Source organism: Glandiceps talaboti, chromosome 4 (genome assembly GCF_964340395.1).
Source record: "Glandiceps talaboti chromosome 4, keGlaTala1.1, whole genome shotgun sequence".
Taxonomy (NCBI): Eukaryota; Metazoa; Hemichordata; class Enteropneusta; family Spengelidae; genus Glandiceps; species Glandiceps talaboti.
This window is the reverse complement of record NC_135552.1, coordinates 23,961,978-23,973,932: the sequence shown is the minus strand read 5'-3', so window position 1 is coordinate 23,973,932 and position 11,955 is coordinate 23,961,978. Positions and strand designations below refer to the sequence as shown.

The following is an 11,955-nucleotide window of genomic DNA, read 5'->3' as shown; positions in this document are numbered from 1 at the left end:
GCAATATGCGCCATTATTGACTTTCTACCATGCCGACATCACGGACTGCTGTTGTTTGAAAAGACATCAAATATTCATATATTCCTAGATTACTTCAAATCCCTCATTCGTTGGGTACAGTCAGCTTGGAATTAAACAATACCGCTAAAAATAATGTTTCATTTACATATTTTGTAGCATGAATCAGCAACTATTAAATTTTATTTATCACATCCGTTTAAATTTTAGACTATGAACCATTACATTTCCAGCCATTAATATTCGTCCCAAAGAGTAACGCGAATTTAAATATACATTATATATTGTAGTAACAAATAACACATACTGTCGTTCATATCCTGTTACGTCTGTCTAGTTATTGACAAGGAAAGAACAAGCAAACGAGAAAACAGACAAACGCAATATGAACGACAGTTGCAGAGCCGTTTTTAAAATCTACATGTAAACTATATGTAGGTTGTTCAAAATGAAATATTAAACACACTTTCTTTTATGTTTCATTTATAAATCTATTAATAACAGCAACCCGTGATATTATGACACATCATTTTGACATTTGACCTTGCATTATTCTGCGGGTGACATTCGCGACATATCATTGCAAATGACAAATCAACAATCTCTTTGTGTCGATAACCTACATATGGTATATTGTTAGGGGGAAAAACCTTGTACATTGTATGTTCACAATACACAATACACGAGGCGTCGTCGACCCGTATCATGTACACATGCGCGGACATTTTCCAAAAGTGAGCTTTGCTGCCATAAATTTTCCGGCTTAGATTTGATATTATTTTCTCTTTCTAAGCAGCTTAGTGTCGTGGTTGGAATGTGAGGAGGAGTGGAGTGGAGTCACTGTAAAGAAGACCTTGTAATTTTGAAAATATGACAAAACAACGATTTCTCGCCAAACTATCCAGAGTGAAGACGCTCGATTCTAACCTGCTGGATACTGAACTAGACCGATGTCTGAATACAGTACATTTATCCTTTCTAGGAATGGGGTCAATGCTTGGTGCTGGCTTATATATCCTAACTGGAACGATTGCAAGGGAGACTGCGGGTCCAGCAGTCATCTTGTCGTACCTTATCGCCGGTTTTGCATCTGTGCTAGCTGCGTTCGCATATGCTGAGTTTGGAGCCAGGGTGCCCAAAGCAGGGTCAAGTTATGTCTATACCTATGTTACTATGGGTGAGATGATAGCTTTTATTATTGGGTGGGAAGTTATACTTGAATACCTGGTTGGAAGTGCTTCGATAGCACGTACGTGGAGTGGTTACTTTGATACGCTGACAAACCATAAAATCAGAGATTTTATCTACGATCATATTACCGGTGGACCGATTGATGTCCCCTTTTTAGCTGCCTATCCTGACCTATTTGCTCTGCTGATAGTGCTTATAGTAACTACTTTTGTCGCATTGGGAGCAAACGTGTCGGCAAAATTCTATTCTACGTGTACGGTTGTTAACTTGTTCATAATACTCTTCGTATTTGTGGTAGGAATGATATACGCAGATCCTAGCAATTGGTCAATTCCGAATGCTGGGTTTGCTCCCTTTGGAATCTCCGGAATCCTAGCTGGTGCAGCTCCGTGTTTTTACGCATATGTAGGCTTCGATGCCATTACAACTTCTGGCGAGGAGGCCAAGAATCCAACTAGAGATATTCCCCGAGCTTTAGCCATAGCTTTGGTTGTGGCTACTCTATCTTATGTCAGCGTTTCTGCCGCCCTTACGTTAATGGTGCCTTATTATGACATCCATCCAGATGCCGCGATACCTGACGCATTTAAGGGACTGAATTTACCATGGGCAGAGTATATAGCTGGAGTAGGGGCACTTTTCGGCATAACGTCAGCCCTGACCACTTTCACCTTTGCTCTGCCACGCTGCGTATACGCAATGGCTAGTGACGGTTTACTTTTCACAGTTTTTGCTAAACTCCATCCGAAGACAAAAGTCCCCATTGTCGCAACAATATTTTTTGGAATTATTGCCTCCATTTTGGCCGTAATATTCGATCTTGCTGCGCTTGTTGAGTTTTTGTCCATCGGCACCCTGCTCGCATACACCATTGTATCTGCGTGTGTAATAGTTCTACGATATAATCCGGAATCTAAAGGTATGACAGGAACATATGCAGACGACACTCATGAGAACGTTGACGCTAAAGATTTTGGAAAACTGAAAAAAACATTCACATTTTTAACATTCTTAGCAGCTAGGAAGCCAGGCTTCGTACCAGCCATTGCCACGCCGATTATGGTAATATTTTTGTTTCTACTGGCACTTGTGATCGTCCATGCAGAAAACGCCATCGCCCATTTGGAAGTTTGGGCTTTGATGTTACTCGCCTTATTATCTATTTTGGCCATTATATCGTTGTTCATTATCTGCATACATCAACAAAATACGACACCTTTGAATTTTAAGGTAAGTAGATTTTCAATGCCTGTGTCTCGAAATTATTTGCTATCAACAATGGATAATAAAGTATTGAGAAATTAAGGGAAAGAGAAAAATGTGAGATTTAAAATGACTCGAAATGAAGGGTTAATGATAGAAAATGTTTTTCTGAAAAGACTGACAATGTTTTGCATAAAGAGGGTTTATCAAAGTTTGAATGTCACAGTTTGAGATTAGTCAGGGCTGCATGTAGACATCAAAGACAACCGTCTACTCCGAATTTCAACACAGACAAGGAAATACAGATCAGCAACGGGTATTGTGGAATTACGAGCTAGGCCTCTTGTTTGAAACATACGCCGAAAGTTGCCGGGTAAAGTTGAGTAACACGTGACATCGCTCTACGGGCACCGTCGTTTGATTTGTTTTTTGGTGTGTTTTAAAAAAAAAAAAAAAATTTGAGCGGGGGGGGGGGGGTTAAGCAACACTATTTCATTGGTAAAGATCAAAGACCCACGAGCGCCATCTTTAACCTGAAGCAGACATTTTAGCGAAAACATTTTGAAAATCGAGCGAGATTTAGATGAGTTATTTAAACTTACTTATTTGGAAAGGTCAAATTTATGAATGTATGATCAGTGTTATTGAGTGAATTCACAAATAGGGAAAAAGTTACCATTGTCTTTTCCTTGTCTGTGGTTTCAAACAGTATATTTGCGTCATTGGGCAGATTTATGAGGCTCACTCCTAGATATTATCACATACTTTTCAATTGTTTTCACATTGCACTTTTTTTGTTACCAACTGTGATATGAATTTCCATTTTATATAGTGGGATAAATAAAGTCAGTTCATGATCCTCAATCTGATTATTTCCATGATTTCAGGTTCCCTTGGTTCCGTTCATTCCAGCTCTCAGTATATTCATTAATTTCATTCTGATGGTTAGTTTGAATTACGTCACATGGATAAGATTGGGAATATGGATAACAATAGGTAAGCCTTATATGAATTAAAGTTATGTTTATGAAATAATGTTTATGTTACTTTGGTTTTTATTACAGCGATTATGCGTACATTCTATGTTTCCAATAATTAAAAGCATAAGTTGATACATACATATCAGTTGATCAATGGAGAACCTCGGCCAAATATATTATACATATGTATGTATGTATGTATGTATGTATGTATGTATGTATGTATGTATGTATGTATGTATGTATGTATGTATGCATGTATGCATGTATGCATGTATGCATGTATGCATGTATGTATGTATGTATGTATGTATGTATGTATGTATGTATGTATGTATGTATGTATGTATGTAATATGTATGTATAGATAGATAGATAGATAGACAGACAGACAGACAGACAGACGGATATATAGATAGATAGATAGATAGATAGATAGATAGATAGATAGATAGATAGATAGATAGATAGATAGATAGATAGATAGATGGATAGATAATGATGATTTCATAACAAAATGTCACCTCCATGCTACTAAACTTAAAAGTGCCGGTGTCCTCTACATAAGATTCAAAGCATTTTTGTATTCATTTAGCACTGGTTCCTGTATGGCGATCGCATGGCCAAAGTGACAGGCATACACGAATATCAACACAGGTACACAAACGCATGCCATCATGCTTAGCATAGTTTGAAAATAAGGAAACACATATTGTTCTTATAGTTACCATAGTCTAAGAAAAGCCATGATTGTCTAGATCATTGCCTCAAACAGATCATTGGCAGGACATGCTGTTAACGTGTTTAACCAAACCCAACTCAGTCAAAGTACCCTTTTCTACATAACGTGTCACGTTTTAATTTCAGGCATGACCTTATACCTTAGCTATGGTCTACATCACAGCAGAGAAGGTCAGAAGCAACAGACAACCAGTGATGAAATTGAACTTAGTCCTGAAGACGACATGCCACTCATCCAGGAAAGAAGCACTGGAGTACACCCACAACAAACAAACGAACTTACCTATGGTACTGACATCATGAACCACACAAAATGATATTATCGAAGGTTTATTTTCAATTTTAATAAACGAAAATAGAAAATGGGTTGACCGCGGTTAGTCACGGACCCAAGTTTATTGTTATAAATTACATGAACTCTTGTACCTCAGTGATTACAAATTTCAAGATTATAGATTAGTTGTTTTAAGTTACACAGATGCACTGTACGTTTGAAGACACTGTACGATTAACTGTACATGACAAATTGTAACCATTCAAACACTAACACTACCTCAAATAGTGATGAAGGGAAATATTTGTCGATTATATATATAGTTTTAATTTAATATCTTGGACTATTTTTTTAATAACATTCTTTAATAATGTATGTATGTATGTATGTATGTATGTATGTATGTATGTATGTATGTATGTATGTATGTATGTATGTATGTATGTATGTATGTATGTATGTATGTATGTATGCATGCATGCATGTATGTATGTATGTATGTATGTATGTACGTACGTACGTACGCATGTATGTATGTTTGTATGTATGTATGTATGTATGTATGTATGTATGTATGTATGTATGTATGTACGTACGTACGTACGTACGTACGTACGCATGTATGTATGTATGTATGTATGTATGTATGTATGTATGTATGTATGTATGTATGTATGCATGCATGCATGCATGCATGCATGCATGTACGTACGCACGCACGCACGCACGCATGCATGCATGCACGCACGCACGCACGCACGTACGTACGTATGTACGTACGTGTGTGTGTGAATTTTTTCTTATTTCTCCAGTAACTGGTCCCTCGCCCCCCATCGTGCTCTTTACAAAAAACTCGGCTTTCGAGACAAAGATGAAAGAAGAGGTGATATCGGGCAATAACCTCGTATTTACAGTGCCTCTTCTGCGAAAAATTGACCCACAGAAGTTTTCGAAAAAAATGACACTGAATGTAAATAGGCTTTGACCCAAGTCGCCGGCTCCCTCCAATATCAATTGGGTTACCAAATATCAAAATGAAAATGGCCTTTGTCTTATGTTTCTTGGTGCAACGTTGTCCACCATAAGCTTATACGTCAATTTCATGGTGGATGTGAAATAAGTAAACAATGTAATTATCACACAACACAGAAATAAACCAACAACTTTGAGTAAACGAATCGTTCCCTGAAACACCACCACCAGCAGCAAAGGGTTCAAACGGCCAGCATATGAGTATTGACCTGGTAGTAACAAGAGAGGCCGGCAAGCTGTCATAATGATCACACTTCACCTGTGCGCATGTTGTCATTTACATCAGATGCATCGTTGGTATATAGTATATACTGTACATTTAATTTAGAGAATGGTTTCCTTGGTGGTGGCGTCCTTTTCTCGTTTGTGACGACGCAGGTTAAACAAACAAACACACACACACGCACATACACACACACACGCGCGCTCGCACGCACACGCACGCACACATCAATGATTGCATCCGATTCTTTTCTTTATGTATTTTATTCAATATTAGCGTAAATAAAATAAAATAAATAACTCGATTGTAAACAGAAAATGGAATATATGAAGCATGATTTGTATAGGTATCATATATCATGATAGAGAGCTACATATTGCAAAGACGTGTGAGATGTGATAAGATTTGACACCCCGCCCCACAAAATCAAACACCCCACACAAACACAAACACACACACACACACACACACATATACATACATACATACATACATACATACATACATACATACATACATACATACATATAGGCATCGAGGATTGCATCGTTTCATTGTGTATTTTATTCAACATTAGTGTAAAGAGAAAAGTAAACAGAGAGTAAAATAAATAACTCGATTTGTAAACAGAGAATTGGAACATGTGGAGCATGATTTCAATTGATTATTGTTTCAATGTGTAACCACGTTGTCTCGGATTATAGAGGCTGTGTCCTGAACGATAGGTTGTGTGGGGAAAAGAGTAGATATACAGAAAGTCAATGTGTGTGTGTGTGTGTGTGTGTGTGTGTGTGTGTGTGTGTGTGTGTGTGTGTGTGTATAACGAAATGTACTACGACTCGAAGACGAGAAGTGACAACAACACTTAGGTTATGCGTTTTATATGATTGTATCTGCACAAGCAATGTACAGAAACTCTAAAAGAGCAACAGCGACTTTGAAATTTGACTATATGTCGAGTTCTTGAGAAAGGATGACATAGCCACCTGTTGTCCCGAACAACGCGTAGGGTATATTTTCCCTGTGTCAACAATTGATAAATATCGACATAAAGCTTTAATATATGTCTTATACATTCAAATGTTTGAATTAGAATCTTGTCTACCACTACGTATGCCATAATATTATCCCCATGTGATAATATTATCTATTGCAGAGGATGAGAGAGAGAGAGAGAGAGAGAGAGAGAGAGAGAGAGAGAGAGAGAGAGAGAGAGAGAGAGAGAGAGAGAGAGAGAGAGAGAGAGAGAGAGAGAGAGAGAGAGAGAGAGAGAGAGAGGGCGTGTCTCTGTGTTACGGATGGGGGTATGTGCATGGATGAATAATCAAAATGACTGCCAATTGAGTCAACAACCCAGAGTTGAGCTAGCTTCAGATGATCTTGAAAGCTCCTCCAAAGAACAACACATTTGGTCACAACTAGAGAGCGATGTCAGCAGCAGAGCATGATAGTATATCTTTCAAAAAGATCGTAGGTGTCCCGGTTACACTTCGTGCCAGTCTCACTTGTGTTGACCAACTCGAATAGTGCGTTGCTATAAAGATGCTGGCACCTGCATTTTGAACAAACAAATAAGAAGCGTGCTTACTTTCAGGACCCATTCGTTTAAAAATCTAACATCTTCGTAATTTATATGGCTTCGTCTTAGAAACGGGGATCGTATGGTGAAACTTACAAATTATGATAACAGAATGTTAGTTACTCTTGTAATGTTTAGAAAAAATTGAAAACAAACCTTAATATTTCAGTAATGTTAATAAGTGGAAACTATTGATAAGCACTTATATATACATAACAACATAACTAGATAAACCTGAATCCTTCTTGCAATTCTTTTGGGTTAATATTTTTAATACATACATACATACATACATACATACATACATACATACATACATACATACATACATACATACGCACGCACGTACGCACGCACACACACATATATATACTAATATATATATATATATATATATATATATATATATATATATATATATATATATATATATATATAACTCGGTGAGTATCAATCTGCTATAAGACAGTGCTCTATACCGCAGTGGCAGAGCGTAATAGAGTGTCTGATGATCGCAATATGCGTGAAACTCCGAGTTACACCCAAGAAAGAGTTCCAGTACTACCAAAACTATATATATATGTATATATATATATATATATATATATATATATATATATATATATATATATATATATATATATATATATATATAATCGAAGAAAAAACCACTGGAAATATATACTTACGTAAACATATTTCCTGTTCAACCAATGCTAACATATAATTATCATCTGTTATTGCATGAATATCTGGGAAACGTGGTGTTGTGATCTCCTCTTGAGTCGTAACGTTTGGTACTTTCATATCCCGCAATATAGTTAAAATATTCTAATGTAGATGAAAGAAAGAAAGAACGCACCATAGATTAATAACGTATAATGTAACGAGCGTAATAACCAATCTCGTGTGTAGTGAAAATTACATTTGACATTTGATGAATTACAATATGAAACTTTGAACTTGAAATAGAACGTGACACTACACATGTTTGATATTCTATGTGACCAAGACAAAGTAGACAACCAGACAAAGGCAGTAAACTCAAAGCGATATCTTACCCTAGAAAATGCTGGAAAGGCCACATAAATACAATGGAGATTGTTTTCATTCATAAAATTTCTAATGTCTTTGGCAGCAACTTTGGCTATTCTGTTAACCTTCGCAGGTATATCTAGGTCTTTGCAACCGTAGGTAGGTACTCCAGGTTGACATCTGCAGGTGTAGACAAATGTAATGTACAACGATTTGGAAGTTAATTTTTAACAAAAATGCAAATCACGATTAAAATACAATATGTACTGTCAAGTTTCCTATACTTAAATCAGATAACGTGCCTTGAAAATAAAGAGGGTTTATGAACTAGAGTTATGTGTCTTGAATGTGGCCCTCCCCGAGAACCAATAGGTGAAATCTGACTCCTGGCCACCCCTACGTATGTTGAATATCCCTTTATGCTAAAAATGTTTCTCAAAAGGTTAATGAGCGACATCAAATCACAAAAACCAACACATAAACTTACAAGTTTTTACAGTGATGTAAATAACATATCGCTGTGCCCTTTCATATGTTTAAATCGTCATATTGCTAAGGATGCTTTTGTGTCAATGAATTTACAATGCTTATTATCAAGTTGAAATAAAACATACACTTCGCCAGATTTGTTTCTCCAGTGCATGGCTAGGTAGGGTTTTCCATCACAAAGTTGTTTGGCCACTTCTTCTCCCATCTTCTTTACTGATGGAGCCCTGTCTGTATATTGATGCACCACGTCAAGTAATTTACCCTTTTCAGGAAAGCAAGGTTGTTTCCAGTAACTTGGTTCATATATTCCAAGGCACTGAGCCGATGATGACCTTTCAATAACGTCTTGTCGTTCATCTGTTGTGCTAGCCAGAGTGGTTACATTCGGAAGATTAATTTTGTAAAACGCGCGGTAGTACTTTTCCCGTAGCCAATAGCTATTGAATGAGCTGTCAATGCATGGATCAACGAGAAGCTGTTCAATGGAATGATTACATTTCCGGTTAAAATCTTTTAATGAAATAACGTTGACAATTTTTGATAATTTTTCTACGTCATACGTCTCGCTGAAACTCCTAGGTTTTCTGTATATCTGCCCCTGTGTCCAGTGAGTGAAAAAGAGTGGTTCAACAATAGTTCTGTTGGTGAGTAAAGCATACGCAACTCCAGCATTGAATGATGCATATTGTACGTTTGGTCCGTTCAAATCAAAATGAACAGGGAGAAGGTAACGATGATTGGACTCATGTGAAAAATCGGCCATGGCAACACTAGACCCGTCCATGGCAACACTAGACCCGTCCATAGCAATTCTAGATCCGTCCATAGCAACACTAGATTCGTCCACAGCAATACTAGATCCGTCCATAGCATTGACGACATGTTTGACCTAGGATAAAACGAAATATATATTCAATTTGACAGAAGTCAGTTTAAAAATATTTAAAGACCGATATTTTGACATTTGTAATATAAAGAAATGTTTTTTCGTACACCAATAAACCTTTGTTGACTTTTAAAAAATGTGTAACGGTATTCATCTTGAAGTCAGCAGTTACGGCATCTTGTCACCATCTAGGCCTTGAACAGTACAGAGTTTATGCTGTTGGCAGGAATGGGCAGCCAGCGACTTGGCATTCGGGATCATGCTGTTATCAGCTTCAAACTTGTGCTGAATCTGACAGTTTCACAAAAGTCCAATTGGCTCTCACAATCTGACTACAATACAAAGAGTCGTTGATAGGACATTGATAAATGTGTGAGTTATTTTCGATGGAGGAAAATTAAGACTCAGAAATTAGGACTCAGAAATTAAGAAATCTCGTGCTAGATAGGCGTTCATTGAGGTGAGGGAAAGGTTTCCTAGAAAACTCGTGCTACATAGGGCGTCCAAGAAACTCTTGAGCAGGCAAGAGTTACTCAAATTTTTAACGGTTCTTCGACAATTCCTCCGATCCGACTTTTGCCCCCCCCCCGCCTAAAATACTATTTCATAAATTATTCAGTATGAGACAAAGGAAACTTGAGACTGGTTTGGAAACTATATTTCGTAATTTTACCACTCGTATTCGTGGCAGCGATGTGTACCCATGCAAAACTCGACGTGTCCGAACCGCTGTCGTTTATGCACGCAATGGAACACTGTTAATCTCTTGGGTGACAGCAGTTGAATTATATTATATATGGAGAGAGAGATAGGTTCTTTTCAAATTTAATTTGTAATCCCGGTTATAATGTCGATGAGCGCTTAATGACCGTTTACAAAGCTAGCATGATTCTAACTGCAATAATTGTAGCGTTTGATGTGATTTTGAGGATTTTTTCTGCTGTTTTTGTGCCTTTTTCGTTCCGATGTTTGATTCGAGTTAAAACATCGGAACGAAAAAAGGCACAAAAACAGCAGAAAAAACCCGAAAAATCACATCAAACGCTACAATTATTGCAGCTAGCATGATTCAAGACAGGCTATTGTATTTTATCTTCTCAAAGTACAGTTGATGGTCATCTCATAAAACGTATTGTATAATGTACTAATGTAAAAATGATAGAAATATTAAAATCTTACCATCTTTATGTGGTTCTTCTCTTTTCCTGGTGTGACAACCCTACTTGCGTCTTTTGTTATTTCTACGCCAGCTTCTGAGTTATTTTCATACACCTCTAGTCCGTGATACTGGTGTTTTGAGCTATTCGTCGCCCCCAGCAAAACGTCTTGTCGACAGTCGTCACCACAGGGTGATAAGAAGGCAGCATTGTGAAACTTGTTTCGTGTAAACACTTTGTTTACAGTCCACCTAAACAAGGAAGACTGCAGAACGGCAATAAAAACGAGAATGGCAACAAAGCGAATTTTGCAGCTTGAGTAGACACGGCGAACCATCGTTATGGTGAGATTTGGCTATTTTGAGAGTTTGTTTATCTTGTGTGTGCATCTGTGTGTGTCAAAGTTCACGTCAATAGATGACGACGATATGTCATATGTGCTTATTACAGACCTCTGACTAAATGAAATTGAACACCTATGAAGAATTGAACAAGACTTAGTGCCCAGGCTAGTTCATTCAAATCCCTACGTACACACGAATTTCCTCTCGAAAATATCCCCACTGTTTACAAGAAACCACGTTTAGGTATTTCTTTATTTTCTGCAAAAAAAGTTAATAATCGTCTATCATATTTGTCCACATCTTGAATGCAATATGTAATTTCTATACAATTTAAAATCCATCAATAGCTAATTTAAACCATGATGTGCTTGGAATAGAATTCTATTGGATGTTCAAGTATGACCAACTTGGGTTGTCAGGCTGTATAAAAAGTTTTAATATGTAACTTTCATTTTTTATACCTATTCAGAGAAAACCAAATTCTTTGATTCACAACAGGTGCATATATTTCATTTATTTTCCTTGCGAATATTCTGCATGTTTTTTGAAAAAAAAAGTATATTAACAAATTTATTTAAAAATCTATCTTCTTTGATATCTGAACGATAAAAACAGCTATTCCGGAACTTATGAGTAGCAATTCTAAGCATCGAAATTGTCAAAAATGATTTCACAAAACTCTGTACACAGGTACAATTTTGGCTGACTTCAAGGATAGTATGTCCGACAGCACAAGTCAGAGAGAGTTGTGGGTAAAATATTATAGAGTGCCATCGTTCAGTTCCGGTTCCGGTTCCAGTTCC

The 11,955-nt window shown here is 37.0% G+C and overlaps 1 protein-coding gene across 1 annotated transcript; it reads left to right on the top strand.

The window, feature by feature from the left end:
* Positions 1–888: 888 nt before the first annotated feature.
* Positions 889–4,478, top strand: LOC144434365 (cationic amino acid transporter 4-like). Its single transcript, XM_078122816.1, has 3 exons — positions 889–2,439; positions 3,300–3,408; positions 4,260–4,478. The coding sequence occupies exons 1-3, from the start codon at positions 889–891 to the stop codon at positions 4,448–4,450; spliced, it is 1,851 nt and encodes a 616-aa protein (XP_077978942.1). The 3' UTR covers positions 4,451–4,478.
* Positions 4,479–11,955: the final 7,477 nt, after the last annotated feature.

What these genes read in the sequence shown, in the direction of transcription:
- LOC144434365 (XM_078122816.1), top strand. Translation starts at nt 889, where the DNA reads ATGACAAAACAACGATTTCTCGCCAAACTATCCAGAGTGAAGACGCTC. An exon ending in CGACACCTTTGAATTTTAAG is followed by an intron (nt 2,440 to 3,299) that starts GTAAGTAGATTT and finishes CCATGATTTCAG; the next exon opens with GTTCCCTTGGTTCCGTTCAT. An exon ending in GGGAATATGGATAACAATAG is followed by an intron (nt 3,409 to 4,259) that starts GTAAGCCTTATA and finishes TTTTAATTTCAG; the next exon opens with GCATGACCTTATACCTTAGC.